General features: G+C 45.2%; 1 protein-coding gene across 1 annotated transcript in view; it reads right to left on the reverse strand.

The window, feature by feature from the left end:
* grin2ca (glutamate receptor, ionotropic, N-methyl D-aspartate 2Ca) overlaps positions 1-20689 on the reverse strand; it is a gene marked incomplete at both ends in the record, with an annotated part of 105332 nt that extends 84643 nt beyond the window's left edge. Inside the window, 1 exon segment of the mRNA XM_084329496.1 lies at positions 20243-20689. Coding sequence (XP_084185622.1) covers positions 20243-20689 — 447 coding nt within the window.
* Between the last annotated feature and the right edge of the window lie 434 nt (positions 20690-21123).

The following is a 21123-nucleotide window of genomic DNA, read 5'->3' on the forward strand; positions in this document are numbered from 1 at the left end:
ACACACACACACACACACACACACACACACACACACACACACACACACACACACACACACACACACACACACACACACACACACACACACACACACACACACACACACACACACACACACACACACACACACTTTGAGTCAGAAACAAACATACATAGTATCAATGAGAATATCAATAATACACCTGAGTGAAATTTAAAAACGCTAATCTTGCGTTAAAAAAAATAGTGGCGTTAAAATAATTGTGCATTAACACGTTAATAACGTGTTAACTTTGACAGCCTTAGTTCAAACATGTCCTAAGAATCAATGAGGCTCAAGGAAATCTCGAAATGTGGGCTTATTGTGTGAATGCTTTGTAGCATTAAGCGTTGTTGAGTGAGCTGTTAAATTAGCTAACTTAAGCCGTGTTAGAAGAATTAAGCTCATTTATATATACAGTACTCCAGTGTAATCACTTGCACATTGCATATTTGTTGCACTTTATACTGTTAAATTCACTCTGGTTAGATGCCGGAGTACAACTTATTTCCATTGTACTGTACTTGTGCTGTATAATGACAATACATTCGAATCTACTGTAATCTAATCTATAGCCTGACTACAGCCTGTAGATAAAACAGATGGAAGGTATTACTCAAATTACATACCTTACTAGTTACAGGCTGTATCACTCAGCAGTCAGGGTCAGTCAGCCTTAAACTGATTTGTACTTTTTAAATGAAAATTAGCTGCTTAATTCTCCCCTGTGCTGCCCTTCATGGTTCACAAAATTCTGATCAAACTTGTAAAACTAGGCATTGCAGATAGGATCTAAATTCTCTCCTAAAATGTTGTCAGAAATATATTTTAGTAAACCATTTAGGTAGAAAAGAGTTTATGAGCGAGCCACCATGTTGACAAACGGAGATACGTAAGTTAGGAGTCAGACGAGAGCATATCAGGGTTTTTCTTATTGCAAGAGTGAACAATAAACATATATGCCAAGCGTAAACTATTGTACTATTGGACTACAAACAATGCATTTCAAGCAGTTTAGTAAGAGAATAACTCCAGTTAGTGTGGACTTTGGTGTAGGAAAGCCCTTTTTAATAAGATTACTTTGATTTGTAATTGCCCTTTAATATGATGTCATTGTTCATTGACAGGAGAGGGTGATTGATTGTATGCCAATGTAATTGTTCAGTGTGTGATGTGCTCCAGCTAGTGTCGCATTCTGGTTTGCTGATAAGGTTACTGGCCCTTTAAGAGTGTTTTCCTAACTTTAGCCAGTTTGTCACAGTTACCTCTCTCCTGTTGGGAAAATTGTCAATGACAGATGTAAGTACAGTATTTATGTTTCGTTTTTGCCAATTAATTTACTGCAGCTTACTTTGGAATTATGTTCATATTGATCCATTTCTGTTGATGTTGTTTCTCTCTGCTAGTGAGATGCTGTTAGCCATGCCATGCTGGTTAGCTGAGTTGTGTGTTAGCTAGGCTATATAAATATAACGTTTCATGTTTGAAATATTATTATAGAATATAGAATAGCAGGCTTATAAATTACCTTATTATAGCCAATTCGCACATTTATGGATTGTGCCAAATCTTATATTTCGAATGCCCGAGTTCAATTTGGATTTAGTATCACCAGGCGTGCATAATAACAGATAATGAAATCTACTGTATGTACAGTAGCTTTTTTATTTTTGCCAGGGTGCCACCACTTTGAAACAAATTTCAAATCTGATTGTTGCTACATGCTAGAAATCGGGGATGCTGCATGTCCTCCTCAAAAATATTCTCCCAACGTTCCTCTACCTGTCCTATCTGATAAAAAGTTGTACAAATGCAAAAAAGAAATCATTAAAAAACATTTCAATAAAAAAAAACTACAATTCCAGACGTAAAATTTTTCCAAAATGGTCGACTTTCGCGACCAAAACAATTGAAAAACGAAAACGAAAATCTATCAAATAACACTTTAACCTATTGGTAAACTAACGTATTGATGATAATATACATTATAACTGCTGTTGTGACATGGTTATGATGTTTATACTTGAATACGTTTGAAAAATAAAAAGATACTTTTGTCAGACAGTCTAGACAGATTGATTTATGACGTGATGTGGAAGAGGTTAAACTGAAGCATCGCCCTGTGATTCTTTATTCAGAGTCACTACCCCATAGCTATAGGCCATAAGGTGAAGCCTGTTATCATTTCATCCCATTCCCACCTCAGGGGACTACGCAATTTTCACTCTGGGTGAAAGATCTATTGGTGTAGATTTAGGAATAAAAAGTTCTCCATTTAGAATGTACCCGGTTTTGCACAATTATAACTTTAACGTCTGGACTAGATCTTTCCTCGTGAACGGATACCCAGAATGAAAATTGCGTAGTCCCCCGATATGGGAACGAGAATAATTTTCTAGCCACTTCTCAGGCTTCACCTTATGGCCTAATAGTGTCCGCCAGCTCCATCTGTGGAGGCACTAGACCTCCGTTTCATTGGGTGTCTGTGGACTTAACTCTGCAGATGTGCCTCCAGCTGTATAACACACTAACGGCAAAGGGGAAACCACAAGAACCACAACATGACCTCTTAAAATGAGAGGAAAGTAATCGTGTGTTTGCAGAAATAACCGCTTTGCTAACGGACGGCGACATACTGTGTCCGTCAGCTCCCAAATGTCATCCTCTGAGACCGTTTCTGTCCGTCAAAACAGACACAAATCTGGCAGAGATGGACACGTCATCATCGGCCCTGTCCGACAAGCCGATACTCCTCATTGAAAAGTTATTTTTCATGGATCAATGTCTCCCGGCCCTGAATCACACATGTTTGTTTGGAACAAATGGTGCATTTATATGGCGCTTCTATCCAAAGCGCTTTACAATTTGTTCCTCACATTTTACCCATTCACCCACACGTTCACACACCGATGGCAGAGGCAACCATGCAAGGTGCCAATCGGGAGCAATTAGGAGTTAAGTGTCTTGCTCAAGGACACTTCGACACGCTGCCTGGGAGTAGCGGGAATCGAACCAGGAACCTCCAGATTACCAGACGACTGCTCTACCTCCTGAGCCACTGTTGCCCCGACAAGCAATCGGCACTGCAGTAACACATCGACACTGCAGTAACACAGACAATCAACCTCAAACAGAATGCAATGCCCTCACCTCACTCCAGAACATTATGTAGATTTTGTAGTGAGGGTTATTTGAAGGGCTCACTCAAAGATGATAGACTGCAGCGCCAGCTATGGATGGACATGGAATGGGTCCAAAATCGGGGGCAAACAAGAGACTTTTTAATATAAAAGAAGAAAGTTTCAATAGCTCGCAGGCCTTTTGGAATTAAGGTCTTTTGGGGGGTAGTGGATAAAATTGTAAATGGCCTATAGAATATAGAAATAATAAATGCATTGTGATGGTAATACATGACAAAAGGTATCAGAAGGTATCAGGAGAAAGATGTGTATGGGCCCAGCTCCACACACCCTTAGCGGGGGGGGGGGGGGGGGGGGGGGGGCCCTCAGAGGGTTTGAACTAAGCGTTTTTTTGATAGGTTTTTACTAAGAGTTGTAAGAGTTTGGGGAGTGGGGCCCAGAGACAAATCATGTGCACAGGGCCAAATATATTTAGCTATGCCCCTGCACACACGCACGCACGCACGCACGCACGCACGCACGCACGCACGCACGCTCGCACGCACGCACGCACGCACGCACGCACGCACGCACGCACGCACGCACACACACACACACACACACACACACACACACACACACACACACACACACACACACACACACACACACACACACACACACACACACACACACACACACACACACACACACACGCACACCCACACGACTTCCAACTATTTTCAATCCATATGCAAGATTGTATTATAGCCAGCTCTCTCTTTCTCTCTCTCTGCACCCGTTCCATTCTCTCTTTCCATCCCTTGCTCTCTCGTTCTCTGTCTCTCTCTCTCTCTTTCTCTAACATGGAGTGACTTCTGGACACGGCTCTTGGCTGCGGCATATGTCCGCCTGCACCACCCAGCATGATGTGCCCTGGCACTGCCATCGTTATGTGCTCTCTAGCCGCGTCCTGACGTCACGCAGCAGACCCTGAGCAGGACACACAGGAACAAGACATTCTGCTCGTCTATATCCTTCCTCACAGAAACGCCAGAGGTACATGTCTACACTCAACCTCTACACCAACCTCTACACCAACCTCTACACTCAACCTCTACAGTCAACCTCTACACTCAACCTCTACACTCAACCTCTACACTCAACCTCTACACTCAACCTCTACACTCAACCTCTACAGTCAACCTCTACACTCAACCTCTACACTCAACCTCTACACCAACCTCTACACCAACCTCTACAGTCAACCTCTACACTCAACCTCTACACTCAACCTCTACACTCAACCTCTACACTCAACCTCTACACTCAACCTCTACACCAACCTCTACACCAACCTCTACAACAACCTCTACACTCAACCTCTACACTCAACCTCTACAGTCAACCTCTACACTCAACCTCTACAGTCAACCTCTACAGTCAACCTCTACACCAACCTCTACACTCAACCTCTACACTCAACCTCTACACTCAACCTCTACACTCAACCTCTACACCAACCTCTACACTCAACCTCTACACTCAACCTCTACACTCAACCTCTACACTCAACCTCTACAGTCAACCTCTACAGTCAACCTCTACACCAACCTCTACACTCAACCTCTACACTCAACCTCTACACCAACCTCTACAACAACCTCTACACTCAACCTCTACACTCAACCTCTACACTCAACCTCTACAGTCAACCTCTACACTCAACCTCTACAGTCAACCTCTACAGTCAACCTCTACAGTCAACCTCTACAGTCAACCTCTACACTCAACCTCTACACTCAACCTCTACACTCAACCTCTACACTCAACCTCTACAGTCAACCTCTACACTCAACCTCTACACTCAACCTCTACACTCAACCTCTACACTCAACCTCTACAGTCAACCTCTACACTCAACCTCTACACTCAACCTCTACACTCAACCTCTACACTCAACCTCTACACTCAACCTCTACACTCAACCTCTACAGTCAACCTCTACACTCAACCTCTACAGTCAACCTCTACACTCAACCTCTACACTCAACCTCTACACTCAACCTCTACACCAACCTCTACAACAACCTCTACACTCAACCTCTACACTCAACCTCTACACTCAACCTCTACACTCATCTCTACACTCAACCTCTACACCAACCTCTACAACAACCTCTACACTCAACCTCTACAGTCAACCTCTACACTCAACCTCTACACTCAACCTCTACACTCAACCTCTACACTCAACCTCTACACTCAACCTCTACAGTCAACCTCTACAGTCAACCTCTACACTCAACCTATACACCAACCTCTACACTCAACCTCTACACTCAACCTATACACCAACCTCTACACTCAACCTCTACACTCAACCTCTACACTCAACCTATACACCAACCTCTACACTCAACCTCTACCTCAACCTCTACACTCAACCTCTACAGTCAACCTCTACACTCAACCTCTACACTCAACCTCTACACTCAACCTCTACACTCAACCTCTACAGTCAACCTCTACACTCAACCTCTACAGTCAACCTCTACACTCAACCTCTACACTCAACCTCTACACTCAACCTCTACACTCAACCTCTACACTCAACCTCTACACTCAACCTCTACACTCAACCTCTACACTCAACCTCTACACTCAACCTCTACACTCATCTCTACACTCAACCTCTACACCAACCTCTACAACAACCTCTACACTCAACCTCTACAGTCAACCTCTACAGTCAACCTCTACACTCAACCTATACACCAACCTCTACACTCAACCTCTACAGTCAACCTCTACAGTCAACCTCTACACTCAACCTCTACACTCAACCTCTATACTCAACCTCTACACTCAACCTCTGCACTCAACCTCTACACTCAACCTCTACACTCAACCTCTACAGTCAACCTCTACACTCAACCTCTATACTCAACCTCTACACTCAACCTCTACACTCAACCTCTACAGTCAACCTCTACACTCAACCTCTACACTCAACCTCTACAGTCAACCTATACACCAACATCTACACCAACCTATACAGTCAACCTCTACACTCAACCTCTACAGTCAACCTCTACACTCAACCTCTACACTCAACCTCTACACCAACCTCTACAGTCAACCTCTACAGTCAACCTCTACACCAACCTCTACACCAACCTCTACACTCAACCTATACAGTCAACCTCTACAGTCAACCTCTACAGTCAACCTCTACACTCAACCTCTACACTCAACCTCTACAGTCAACCTCTACACTCAACCTATACACTCAACCTCTACACTCAACCTCTACAGTCAACCTCTACACTCAACCTCTACACTCAACCTCTACAGTCAACCTCTACAGTCAACCTCTACACTCAACCTCTACACTCAACCTCTATACTCAACCTCTACACTCAACCTCTACACCCATCTCTACACTCAACCTCTACAGTAGGCTACATGTCTACACCAACCTCTACAGTAGGCTACATGTCTACACCAACATCTACAGTAGGCTACATGTCTACACCAACATCTACAGTAGGCTACAGTATATGGACACATCAACTGCTACAGTAGGCTACATGTCTACACCAACCTCTACAGTACATGTCCCACTCACCTCTGATTCACTTACTCTCTTCTCTCTCTCTCTCTGTCTAGACCAGTGGACTCTGGAGACGGCGGTCATGTTATATCTGTGTCACTAGCCTCAGAATGCAAAGACAGGTGCATTTAGAACAGGGTTAGAGGGGAGGGGGGGGGGGGAAACTACCTGCTCCACTTTGGGAACAGCCTGGGGCTCTTGTTCTCACCTGGCCCCCGTCTATCGCCCACTCTGTTTCCCCACCTGTCTAGTTTGAAGGATGTGGTAGACCAAAGAATACATAGAAAAGACTCGGCATGCCTGAGGGTACATGGCTTGATGTAACTTTATATGACTGGAATGAAAGTAAACACATTTCTTCAGTTTTATATGTATATAAAAATATAATTGTATTTTTCAAGGGATAATACCTTAGGTGGCTTGAATTGTAATTTATGTTTTGTGTGTTTTATATATAACATCAATTACAATTCAAGCCACCTAAGGTATTACCCCTTTAAAAAAAAAAGTTTCAAGTTCAAGTTTGTTTATTAATAGGGCGGCTGGGTGGCGCAGCGGACATTGCGCTCGTCACCAACGCAAGAGACACCGGGTTCGAATCCGGCTGTCGGCGTTGGCTCCGGCTTGGGCCGGCCGTCATACTAACTCAATTGGCAGAGTTAGCGGGTGGAAGTCGATGGGTGGTAATCTGGACGTTGTGGACAGCGACTCCTACAGGTCGGTTGGGGGACGCCTGCACAGCAGAGACAGGAAATGGCGGGGGCAGCGTGAGCCTCCCATGCGTTACTCATCGCCAATGAGAGTCCGCGCTGGCAGGTGAAAAGATGTAACAGGCTGCCTCCTCGTGTATCGGAGGGGACGCGTGATGCAAGGCTTCTATCATCCCTACAACCGGCCAGTGGGGGGGCATATGCGAGCAACGTTCAAGACAGGGGAGGGGAGAATTGGCACATTGGAATTGGGATGGGAGAAAAATTTAAAAATAGGACAAAAAAGTGGATAAAAAAATATATTAATTGTCATAGTAAAATACAGAATACTTTATCATGAAATGCTTTTTTCTGTATAACAAGAACAAGCGGTTTATATATATACTGTATACAGTATATAACTGAAGAAATGCATTTAATTTCATTTGTATATATATATATATATATAAAATACTAAATATATATTTAAACAAACAAATCAACCATTACAATTCAAGCTACCTAAGGTATTATCCCAAGGTATTATATCAAGACACACACTATAGCTGTAGAGCAGTGTGGCAATGCCTAACCTGTTGTACACGTTTTCTGAAAGGGAAGGCAAACCTGAATATAGTGCTGCACTTGCTCTATACGGCACTGCTTGAGCATTCTGTGCCTCTGACATTTACTTTCAACAGCATTGCAATGTCAAGGGCCACTGGCCACACATGTACAATATCTGAAGCTGACCGTACATTTCACGAGCTCCTAATGAACTTCCAATGGTCGTGAGAAAAAGCAAAAGGCTGTATTTACTGTACTGTATGTTTCTTTTGTATTTAATCTAGAACCCCTTAAGTTTCAATGACCAGTTGTCGTTGTTACCTCAGCATTACTAGTGAATGAATGAATGAAAATCAGTTTAGATTAAATTAGACTAATAAATAACTTAACTTAATGAATAAATAACCAAAAAAACTGTGGAAGAAACCCAAAGATAAAAATGTAAAACAATCACAAACTGAAATAGGGAGATTTGTAATCATGTCCCATAGTGTGGTATTGATTTATTAAACAAAAGGCTGACTTTCCAAGTTCAGTCTGTACTCTGGGGACTTTAAGCATAAGCCAGTCACTTGAGCGTGTCAGATAGGGTCCCAGATACAATCTAGCAACATTGTGTGATATAAGGTGGTAATTTCCCCGCAGTGGCCAAGGTGAGGAGTACAAGGAATCAAGGATACGCTTTTTTCATGCTTTCGAGTGTTCCCAGTGACTAGACTGATATGTGTATCGTATTGTTAAAACTAGTGCGGTGCCCGTTCGGGGTGTGCCAATTGCTTGACCCCCGAAGTGCTGATTGTGGCGTCCTAGACTCAGAACAATCTGTTTGGCTGCTTGCAGCGTTAATCTAGAGAACAAGCGGTTTGGCTGCTTGCAGCGTTCTAGAGAACAAGCGGTTTGGCTGCTTGCAGCGTTCTAGAGAACAAGCGGTTTGGCTGCTTGCAGCGTTCTAGAGAACAAGCGGTTTGGCTGCTTCTAGCGTTCTAGAGAACAAGCGAGTTGGCTGCTTGCAGCGTTCTAGAGAACAAGCGAGTTGGCTGCTTGCAGCGTTCTAGAGAACAAGCGAGTTGGCTGCTTGCAGCGTTCTAGAGAACAAGCGGTTTGGCTGCTTGCAGCGTTCTAGAGAACAAGCGAGTTGGCTGCTTGCAGCGTTCTAGAGAACAAGCAGTTTGGCTGCTTGCAGCGTTCTAGAGAACAAGCGGTTTGGCTGCTTGCAGCGTTCTAGAGAACAAGCGGTTTGGCTGCTTGCAGCGTTCTAGAGAACAAGCGGTTTGGCTGCTTGCAGCGTTCTAGAGAACAAGCGGTTTGGCTGCTTGCAGCGTTCCAGAGAACAAGCAATTTGGCTGCTTGCAGCGTTCTAGAGAACATTGCTTGTCCAATCGACTTCACACTCAACACTGCACTCCCTTGGGTCCTCATCAATGCACGTGCCAAGTGTTACGTCGATCGGATGAATGGTTCTTTGGATATGTGAAGAACAAATGTATAGGCACACGCAGACACACAGAAAGATAGACTGGATTTCTTCCGTCATAGCAGTGGTTCACAAAGTGTAGGGTGCAACAAAATTAAGAATAATATTAATTTAGCCTACCAAAACTGATAAACGGCAATGTCAACAAAAATTAACTGACTGTCATGTGTTATTCTTTATACAGAGCACATTCAGAAGCCTAAATACGTTTTGCCACAAAATATAAATATTATTTAATTAATTATTTCACAGTGACACAGGATCATTTGCCAAGCTTTTGTTGTTATGTTAATCTTGTCTTGTTAGTAGTAGAGTAGAGGAAACGGCATGTTTGTAGCCTAAACTGTATTCTCCAATAGGTGGGGACCAGGTTAGGTGGGGCTTGAAAATATTTCCAACTACCCAAGTGGGGCCTGGTTGAAAAGGTTTGGGAACCACTGCTTTATAGTGAGGTGCATTTCTAGAAGAGCTCATAGGCCAGAATCAACCATTATGTCTGTGAGCTCATCTTATCCCCAAACAAGCAGTCTTTCATTTCTCTCTGGCCTCCTTCTTTCTCTGCATGCACTTATTCAAAGCGGCAACAGGTCAGATTAGTAGTAGGACAGCTTTGTTATTGTAAGTAAAGGGGGATTCTTCTTATTCTTGATTCATTTGATCTTAATTGAGAACTCCTAACCTTGGTAATATCTTGGTATGAATATTATCTAACAATGGCTGCGTTGAAAACAATCAAATCTTGGCAAACTATTTAACAGAACACGACCAAGTTGGGTTTAAAATGTCTTAAATTGTTTCATTAACCCAACGGCTATAAATATACCCTAATATACACTAAGAACCCAACTTGTTCCATCCTATAGTCATTGTGTTATCTCAACCCAGCAGGTGATCTGTCCTATAGTCAGTTTAGTCACTGTTATTATGTCAACTGAGCATGTGATCTGTCCTATAGTCACTGTTATATTATGTCAACCCAGCAGGTGATCTACATCACATTTACATTTACATTTAGTCATTTAGCTGACGCTTTTATCCAAAGCGACTTACAAGTTCTGTATGACAAGTCATCAGGAAGGGTACAACTCTATTAGCTGAGTAACAATGTTCATCAAAGTGTTGCGTGTTACAGTGTAGGTTAGTTTATTAGGACAAGTGCATGACAGTAAGGTTAGTTAGGGTTAAATACTTTTATTTCAGATAATGGTTGAAGAAGTGCGTCTTTAGTCGACAGCGAAATATTGGACGGGTTTCGGCTGTCCTAACTGGGGTGGGTAGTTCATTCCACCATTGTGGGGCAAGGACTGAGAATAGGCGACTTCTCTTTGATGACCCTCCCGGAGCTTGGATAGGAGTAGGTTTGAGGCGGCCAGAAGATGCAGAGAGTAGGGGTCTTGAGGGTGTGTAGTTAGAGACCATTGACCGGAGGTAGGCGGGAGTGGTTCCCTTTGCCGCACGGTATGCTAGGTCGAGGGCCTTGAAGCGGATACGTGCAGCAATGGGGAGCCAGTGCAGGTCCCTAAGAAGTGGGGTGACATGGGCCGACTTCGGTAGGTTTGAGATCAGGCGGGCCGCTGCGTTCTGAATGAGTTGAAGAGGCTTGGTGGCAGTGGCCGGGAGGCCAGCAAGCAGTGCGTTGCAGTAGTCGAGGCGGGAGATGACTGTTGATTGGACGAGGAGTTGGGTGCATCTTTTGTCAGGAAGGGGCGGATCCTTCTGACGTTGCTCAAGAGGAATCTGCAGGTTCTGGTTGTCGCTGCGATGTGAGCAGAGAAGTTCAACTGGTCGTCGAGGACAACACCAAGGTTCTTGGCGGTCGGGACGCGGTCACAGCTGCATTCTCGACTGTGATGGAAAGGTCGGTCAGGGGGGAGGATTTGGCCGGTAGGTGGAGCAGTTCTGTTTAGCTTAGGTTCTGTCCTATAGTCACTATGTTATGTCAACCCAGCATGTGATCTGTCCTATAGTCACTATGTTATATTATGTCAACCCTGCAGGTGATCTGTCCAATAGTTGCCCAGCGCTGGTGTTGTTTTCAACCCAGCAGTTCGGGGCAAGTCGTTTTTTATAGGGTTGTTCCTGGTTTAAATGCCTGCATGGTGTTCGACCAGGAAAGTGTTGGTGTGATATGCCCTGCCTCGTTGTGTCTGAGTTAAGAGGCAGCCGCCCTCCGGGTCATAAATCCTCAGGGTGCGCGCAGGCCGCCCCGTCCGTGCTTCTTAACATTCCAGGCATGTGTGTTAGCCATGATTACGCCTATTGATTCATCCACTGTCTGCACGCCGAACAAGCCGGTGAGAAATGATTGATCTGTGATTGATTGGTGATAGTGAAGCAGCTTTGATTTAATTTCCATCAGAGGTTGACATATGGCTACGCGCTTCCCAGCGAGATTAGAATCCCGGGATGAGGTGGAGGTTCGCTGATCGACTCTAGAAAACCAACAAGCACGGTGCTGAACAACAGTCTGAATTGTCTTATCCTCCTTGTTATTGTCCTATCCTTCTTGTTATTGTCCTATCCTTCTTGTTATTGTCCTATCCTTCTTGTTATTGTCCTATCCTTCTTGTTAAATACATCCTGTCTTCTCCTTCACAAGGATTGTTTTCACTGGCTGGAGAGTTTCATTCCCCCACATGAGATATCAATATAATAATTTTTTTTAGATTTTTGGCGTGAAAGTAAGTTAAGTAAGTTATTATCTAATAATCACCCTTGCTTGCAAAATACATACATTTCAATAGTGACATAATGTGCAATGATGATTGATAAAAATGTCCCCCAGGAGCGGAATACACTTTTCTACAGCTCCTCTCTGCAAGATCAGACGTATGGGAAGTGAGTTTGCAGAATTGGCAACACTGTGCCTGGTTGACGAGCTTGGACGGCGTCCCGCAGAGTTAATCAACGATGAACGAGTCTTCACGCCTCTGTCTGAAGCAGCTAAGACTCCGCGAAGGCCTGGTCTGAGAGCTGTTAGTCCATGTGGAAAGAGTCTTCACGCCTCTGTCTGAAGCCGCAAAGACTCTGTTAAGGCCTGATCTGAGAGCTGTTATGTGTCATCGTCCGGCAGCATGGCTACATGAGTAGAGGACTCATGATCGGAAGATCACCGGTTCGAGCCCCGGTCAAGGCCGTCGGAAAGTGGTGTTGTTGTCCAGCAGGGGGAACTCTGTGCTCTGGACTTGTCAGTAACAATGCCCCTGTTACGGTGATAGGGACACCGTACAGCTGCGAGTGCCATCCTTCGGATGAGACGCTAAACTGAGGTCCTGACTGAATTCGGTCGTTAAAGAACCCAGAGCGCCTATCGCCAAATTCCCAATCAGGTCTCTGACATCAAGGCCACCTAATCATCCCTTCCCCTTAATTGGCTGGTATCAATCTCTGTCTCTGAGCCTTTCAGCCATTGTGTAGTAGTGTGATGTGTGCCTGGTGCCAGTGTATGGCAGCCATTGAGCCTGCATAGCCCACCAGTGGTGGTGAAGGAGGCAATTTCCACCCTACATTGTGGGGAGCGCTTTGAGTGTCTAGAAAAGCGCTATATATATATGTATGTTCATGAATGAATGAATGTTCATTCATTCATTCATTCATTCATTCATTCATTCATTCATTCATTCATTCATTCATTCATTCATTCATTCATTCATTCATTCATTCATTCATTCATCGTTGGCAAATTTATTAATTTCAAGTGTGTATTAATTTGCTGCATTTCAGTGGTTTTTGAGCACTGGGGGTTTTCATCTCCATCTCATATGCATGAACTACTGCGTAGTCACACGTTATTTTTCATTCACAAAACCCTGGATCAGCTCCCCTCAGATCCTGGCCGGTACCTTAACACGGTAATTTGCTTTGGGTAAATTGCATCTCAGGGGTACAATGTCACCGCTCACTCACAACTATCTCCATACGATGTAATCTACCCATGGATGCTGAGCAGATGCGCTCCTGGACATTCCTTCATAACCCCCTGGATCCCCTCCTGGAGTGTAGCCAACTGTTGGCAGCCCCGGTGAACTAAGACAGCGTCTCAATGCCAGATATTAAATATTGAATCTCACCGCACTCGTCTCAGATGGCATCCGATTGATCAACTTTTTTCTTGTTACCTTCTATTATTGCACAATGTTGTTTTATTCACAAAATTATATTGCGTGGGGTAAACAGATTAGCAACATTTTCCATGCTGTTTTTAAACCCATACAATGCTGATTGCAGTTAGGCCAAAGGCTATTTGTTAAGTGCTTCGTCTACCCTGCCCGTTCAGGTTATTTATAGTTCCCAAAATGTCAAATTGCTAAATCAGGCAAGGGGGGGTAGCTATTACAGGATGTATCAGATCACTGAGACGCACGGTTACTTGAATTTGTATACTCTGCCGGGATTAGGGTTTGATTCGAACAGGGACCACCATGCACTCACAGTGCTGTCAAGCACTTTGGATAAAAGCATTCAGCAAATGGCATATTAATGGTCTCAACTGCCTAAGTTACTGACTATTTACAGACAGAAAATATCTTAAATTTTTAACAGCTGCCAGCCTTCAGTTAATTACATTCTTCTTATTTTGTTTGCGTATTATTTATTCTATAATTTGTTATGAGTGATCCCTAAGAAGCAGTAATTAAGAGTGTAAATGGCCCCTGGGACGCATTAGCCACCGACAGACATGTCTTTTTTATTACCTCTGAGAAGCCACGCCAATGCCAAGATCGCCCAACATGTTTTCTGAAATTACAGTAGCTATTTGACAAGGGAGCAGTCCAGCAACGCATGGCCTGGAATAAGGAATTTCCAATTACAAGCTGCAGCTGTTGTTGGGAGAGAATGGCGCTGGCTGGGGCTGGGGCCCATGAAGAGACCCTTGCCGTGGTACTAGAGGCTGGCTTCTTCCCACCACCATTGATTGTAATGGTGCCTGGGCCTTGTTTTACCTTTTCAAAAATGTATTCTAATTTGAACATAGCTCCATGTATTTTAAACGATGGAACTTAATTAGCTGTGTTCCTGGCTGTAAAATGCGAGCCGCTTATTTTGTCAGACACTCACCCCGAAGTTGTTGAAATGGTCCAACTTCTCAGAATTTCAATGGATTCAAGATTCAAGATTCAAGAGGTTTATTCATCACATACACATACACAAGACATACTGTATAGTGAAAGGAAGGTGGCCATGTATAGGTTAGTATATATTACGACAAGTGCATGACAGTAAAGTTATTAGAACACCAAATTCTGTATTTTCACTTCAAGTCACATCCAATTCATCATGGCAGTGCCCAGTAAACCTCTCCGTTGAATCTGTTTCAACAACTTTGTGGTAAGTGTTTGACAAATAAGTGGCCTGGATTCTATGTTTAGGCAATATAAAGTACATACTGAGTAAGGAGAAAATGAAATTACATGACGGACCATCGCCTGGGATATAAAAAATCAGTTTCAGTCTGTGTTCATTTGGCCGGCTGTGATGGTACCTAATACCCAGCCGGGATGGAACCAGCAAAATAACTTCATATGAATGTATTAATCGAAGCGAGCAGAGTCTGTGAAAGCGGCCATCTCCTGTTCTATCCCGGAACACGTTTGTGTAATAATGAAAACATATATTCCGCAAACAGGGAATGCTATTCGAGAAGCGGATTAACTGATGGAAATCGAGGGTGGCAGGCAGACCTCATTTCCCGTTATTCAACCTCCCTGCGCGCCGGGTACCGTGCGGGCCGAGCTCAGGAGCTGAAATGCATATGAGTCCCCCCCCCCCTCCTCCCACAACTACTGGAGGTCAGCCGGCAGTTTTCTCACCTCACCGTTTCTCTGGGCTGGATAAACGCTCGGTTTATTGCCCGTGGATCCGAGAGAGCCTCGGCCCGCGTTTTCCTAAACAATCGTAAATTTGCATAGAAGCAATACCGCTGTGTGGGGGGGGGCGGAGGGGATTATAATGTACACTCTGTATGTATTTATGTGTACTTTATAACGTACGCTGTCTGCTGGCGGAGGCTATTGGACTGTGATGTCATCGGAGGACGGCAGCCGCTTCAGAGTAATTAAAGTCGGACTCCGCGCGGGGCCCTTTGGCGGCGATGCCTCCCGAGGTGGATATCTGCTGCTGAACTTAGGAGCCTTTTTGCCCCCAACCAGCAGTTAGTCTATAAGCTATAGCCTATAGTAGCATTACTGTGATAATACGTTACGGGAAGAAGGACACACGTACAAATTAGTTACTGCGGTCTGTTTACCTCACTCTCTAACCATAGATATATATATATATAAACACATATCTCTATGCCGCTAACCCATAAGCTACACTGCCCCAGGTCGCTGAGAGACAACAAGCATTCCGTGAAGACCCGCCCTACTCTGCCTCTGATTCGCACACTGTGTGTGGGGGAATGTGATTGGACCAAAGCAGAGTAGACAGACACACAGTGGAGTAGAGACGCCGCTTGCAGTTGAGATAGCGGAGGATTTTGACTCGTGGTCTGGCGATGTCTCGCCGATAATACAGATAATACATATGAAAAGTATAATTTGCTCAGAGTCCAGAGGCGTTTGTGGTTCAGTCCGGATCTGGATCGGAGTCCGGACTTTGAGAATGCCTGTGTTACAGTAGACCTACAGTATAATGCTGCCAGCTGATAACAAAACCAAAAACGATCGGTATCGGCAGTGTATCGGCCGATATGGCTCATAGACGATCGATATCAGTGGCAAAAAAACGTGATCGGGGCATCGCTACTCTCAGGTTTAGTCGTCTGAAACACATTTTGAAGGAATTAAAGGAGTCGGGTTTGTCGAGCTTTATATTTGACCTTGAGTGTCTCTGTCCCCCTGTATGGCTGGTCACAGGTCAGTAAGTATAGAACCTTTAGCCTCTGTCCCTCTCTATGGCTGGTCTCAGGTCAGTAAGTATACAGCCTTTAGTCTCTGTCCCTCTCTATGGCTGCTCTCAGGTCAGTAAGTATAGAGCCTTTAGTCTCTGTCCCCCTGTATGGCTGGTCTCAGGTCAGTAAGTATAGAACCTTTAGCCTCTGTCCCTCTCTATGGCTGGTCTCAGGTCAGTAAGTATAGAGCCTTTAGTCTCTGTCCCCCTGTATGGCTGGTCTCAGGTCAGTAAGTATAGAACCTTTAGCCTCTGTCCCTCTCTATGGCTGGTCTCAGGTCAGTAAGTATAGAGCCTTTAGTCTCTGTCCCTCTCTATGGCTGGTCTCAGGTCAGTAAGTATAGAGCCTTTAGCCTCTGTCCCTCTCTATGGCTGGTCTCAGGTCAGTAAGTATAGAGCCTTTAGCCTCTGTCCCTCTCTATGGCTGGTCTCAGGTCAGTAAGTATAGAGCCTTTAGTCTCTGTCCCTCTCTATGGCTGGTCTCAGGTCAGTAAGTATAGAGCCTTTAGCCTCTGTCCCTCTCTATGGCTGGTCTCAGGTCAGTAAGTATAGAGCCTTTAGCCTCTGTCCCTCTCTATGGCTGGTCTCAGGTCAGTAAGTATAGAGCCTTTAGTCTCTGTCCCTCTCTATGGCTGGTCTCAGGTCAGTAAGTATAGAGCCTTTAGTCTCTGTCCCTCTCTATGGCTGGTCTCAGGTCAGTAAGTATAGAGCCTTTAGCCTCTGTCCCTCTCTATGGCTGGTCTCAGGTCAGTAAGTATAGAGCCTTTAGTCTCTGTCCCTCTCTATGGCTGGTCTCAGGTCAGTAAGTATAGAGCCTTTAGTCTCTGTCCCTCTCTATGGCTGGTCTCAGGTCAGTAAGTATAGAGCCTTTAGCCTCTGTCCCTCTCTATGGCTGGTCTCAGGTCAGTAAGTATAGAGCCTTTAGTCTCTGTCCCTCTCTATGGCAGGTCTCAGGTCAGTAAGTATAGAGCCTTTAGTCTCTGTCCCTCTCTATGGCTGGTCTCAGGTCAGTAAGTATAGATCCTTTAGTCTCTGTCCCTCTCTATGGCTGCTCTCAAGTCAGTAAGTATAGAGCCTTTAGTCTCTGTCCCTCTCTATGGCTGGTCTCAGGTCAGTAAGTATAGAGCCTTTAGTCTCTGTCCCTCTCTATGGCTGGTCTCAGGTCAGTAAGTATAGAGCCTTTAGTCTCTGTCCCTCTCTATGGCTGGTCTCAGGTCAGTAAGTATAGAGTCTTTAGTCTCTGTCCCTCTCTATGGCTGGTCTCAGGTCAGTAAGTATAGAACCTTTAGTCTCTGTCCCTCTCTATGGCTGGTCTCAGGTCAGTAAGTATAGAGTCTTTAGTCTCTGTCCCTCTCTATGGCTGGTCTCAGGTCAGTAAGTATAGAGCCTTTAGTCTCTGTCCCTCTCTATGGCTGGTCTCAGGTCAGTAAGTATAGAGTCTTTAGTCTCTGTCCCTCTCTATGGCTGGTCTCAGGTCAGTAAGTATAGAACCTTTAGTCTCTGTCCCTCTCTATGGCTGGTCTCAGGTCAGTAAGTATAGAGTCTTTAGTCTCTGTCCCTCTCTATGGCTGCTCTCAGGTCAGTAAGTATAGAGCCTTTAGTCTCTGTCCCTCTCTATGGCTGGTCTCAGGTCAGTAAGTATACAGCCTTTAGTCTCTGTCGCTCTCTATGGCTGGTCTCAGGTCAGTAAGTATAGAGCCTTTAGTCTCTGTCCCTCTCTATGGCTGGTCTCAGGTCAGTAAGTATAGAGCCTTTAGTCTCTGTCCCTCTCTATGGCTGGTCTCAGGTCAGTAAGTATAGAGCCTTTAGTCTCTGTCCCTCTCTATGGCTGGTCTCAGGTCAGTAAGTATAGAGCCTTTAGTCTCTGTCCCTCTCTATGGCTGGTCTCAGGTCAGTAAGTATAGAGCCTTTAGTCTCTGTCCCTCTCTATGGCTGGTCTCAGGTCAGTAAGTATACAGCCTTTAGTCTCTGTCCTTCTCTATGGCAGGTCTCAGGTCAGTAAGTATAGAGCCTTTAGCCTCTGTCCCTCTTTATGGCTGGTCACAGGTCAGTAAGTATACAGCCTTTAGTCTCTGTCCTTCTCTATGGCTGGTCTCAGGTCAGTAAGTATAGAGCCTTTAGTCTCTGTCCCTCTCTATGGCTGCTCTCAGGTCAGTAAGTATAGAGCCTTTAGTCTCTGTCCCTCTCTATGGCTGGTCTCAGGTCAGTAAGTATAGAGCCTTTAGCCTCTGTCCCTCTCTATGGCTGGTCACAGGTCAGTAAGTATAGAGCCTTTAGCCTCTGTCCCCCTGTATGGCTGATCTCAGGTCAGTAAGTATAGAGCCTTTAGTCTCTGTCCCTCTCTATGGCTGGTCACAGGTCAGTAAGTACAGAGCCTTTAGTCTCTGTCCCTCTCTATGGCTGGTCTCAGGTCAGTAAGTATAGAGCCTTTAGTCTCTGTCCCTCTCTATGGCTGGTCTCAGGTCAGTAAGTATAGAGCCTTTAGCCTCTGTCCCTCTCTATGGCTGGTCTCAGGTCAGTAAGTATAGAGCCTTTAGTCTCTGTCCCCCTGTATCTATGGCTGCTCTCAGGTCAGTAAGTATAGAGCCTTTAGACTCTCCACCACTCCTTTATATTTGACCTTGACCTTGATATTTGACTCCATAAACATTATGTTGTTCTATCCACCAGCCCGGAGCGACTCTTTATGGCCACATTGACATTCTCTTGAGTTTTCTGATCGAGGCGTCCAGAGATGACAAGCTGTGCCTGGCTGTCTGCCTAGTAACGATAATGATTATTATGCCTCCATCATTAGCACTTAATCGCTGGTGTGCGTGCGTGTGTGTGTGCGTGCATGCGTGTGTGAGTGTGTGTGTGTGTGTGTGTGTGTGTGTGTGCATGCGTGAGTGCGTGTGTGCATGAGTGTGTGTGTGTGTGTGCGTGTGCGTGCATGAGTGCGTGTGTGCACGAGTGTGTGTGTGTGTGTGTGTGTGTGTGTGTGTGTGTGTGTGTGTGTGTGTGTGTGTGTGTGTGTGCGCGTGTGTGTGTGTGTGTGTGTGTGTGTGTGTGTGTGTGTGTGTGTGTGTGTGTTCATTGCAGTACTTTAGGAATTAGGATTCACTTTAGGAGTCCTGTACTGTTTGTGTTAAACGTTCTCCAAAAGGTCTACACCGGGGCCTTTGTTTAATCAAAAGGATTAATAGAATTACGAAGGCTAAACCAAATAATAACTTGAAGGGCACTGTGTCTTCTCCAAAGGTTTGGACACGAGGTTGTGTCTCCACGTGTCTGCCTCTGAAGACGATGTGTCGACATCACTAACACACAGCTGCAGACGATGTATCTAGAGCAATCGGTCTTGGCGCTTGACACGTCTTTTGAAAAATGTATAAGGCAAAAATCCCGATGTGAAACTATTTAAAAGGAGGAAGAAGAACACGACGGCAAGAGCAGAATCACTGTCATTTCCTGTAATTGACTGTTAAAGGTGCACTATGCAGTTTCAGAGGAGGGTGGTTTGTTTGCAGAGCCTGCAAAATACATTTCATGTAATTATTAGAACTATTCTATCTTATGAATTATAATTCAAATTCTAAATTCAAAAAAAAATAATTGGCACTGAACCAGATGTAAGCCTAAAATATATTTGTTTTCAATTTATATACTTTGTAAACGACAGCAATGAAACATTTTTACTTTTCAGGAAATATTCTAGCTTCAAACAGTGATCCAGGGATCCAATTTTCCTATGAGGACAGTTTGTTTAATACAATTGTGAAAATATACCTTTGAAATGATGCACTTCTCTGACTCTCACAAAACGACACAGTGCACCTTTAAGGCAGACGCCGGTACGCCCTCTTCCCTCAGCCCTCCAACTGACCTTGTATGGTAGCACGACGGCGGATCCCCCACTGATGCCCACAATGGGCACAGCTGTTTGTACGGAGATAAAGTCCAAGATCTGAGCCACGGCCTCCGCGCCGATGTTGTCCTCGAACACCACGCCATGCACGCGGTTGGCGGTGAGCGTGTCGCAGATGCGCGTGAGCAGCGCCCGCGGGTTGGTGTTGTTCACCAGCACGGTGATGGGGTTCACGTCCAGCGGAAGGTCCATGAAGTTCTCCCGGCTCAGCCGCCCCTTGATCTCCGACTGGTACGCCGAGCCGCTGAACACCACCGCCACATTGACAGACGGTATGGTGGGCGTCACGAAAGGCCGGCCCCAACAGCAGGGGGCGCCGCGGAGCAGCAACAGCAGCAGCGGCGGCAGCAGCAGCAGTGGCGGCCACCACGGGGAGTCGCTCGACCGGCCTAGACGAACGCCCATCTCAGTCACCTACTGCCTGGGGGGGCAGAGAGAGGGAGAGGGGGGAGAGAGTGGAGAAAGACATTATTAGATACATGGGAACCAGTCGATGTGATTCTGTGAAATGCTAGCCGACCAAACCGCTTTTTGTTTGGAGTCGGCTTATTTAGTTTAATGGCCTTTTAACTCCATCTCCGCTCAGTGTCGCGTGTCTCTGTGCTAAGATCGTGGAAGAGGCCATTAACCAGACATGATGAAGTAGTATTTTCAGAGCGCGTGTCGACGTGCAGTGCGAGGCCGTGGCCAGTTTGTCGTGTCTCAGGACGGCAGCTGCTGGTCCTACTCTGCTGTCCAAAACCCAGCAGATGGTGGCCACTGTTTTAATGCAACAAATGGAGAACAAGAGGATTTATTTACAATTTATCTCTCGTGACTCCCCCCCCCCCCCCCCCCCA

This window comes from Notolepis coatsorum, assembly GCF_963971535.1.
Source record: "Notolepis coatsorum genome assembly, chromosome: 14".
NCBI lineage: Eukaryota > Metazoa > Chordata > Actinopteri > Aulopiformes > Paralepididae > Notolepis > Notolepis coatsorum.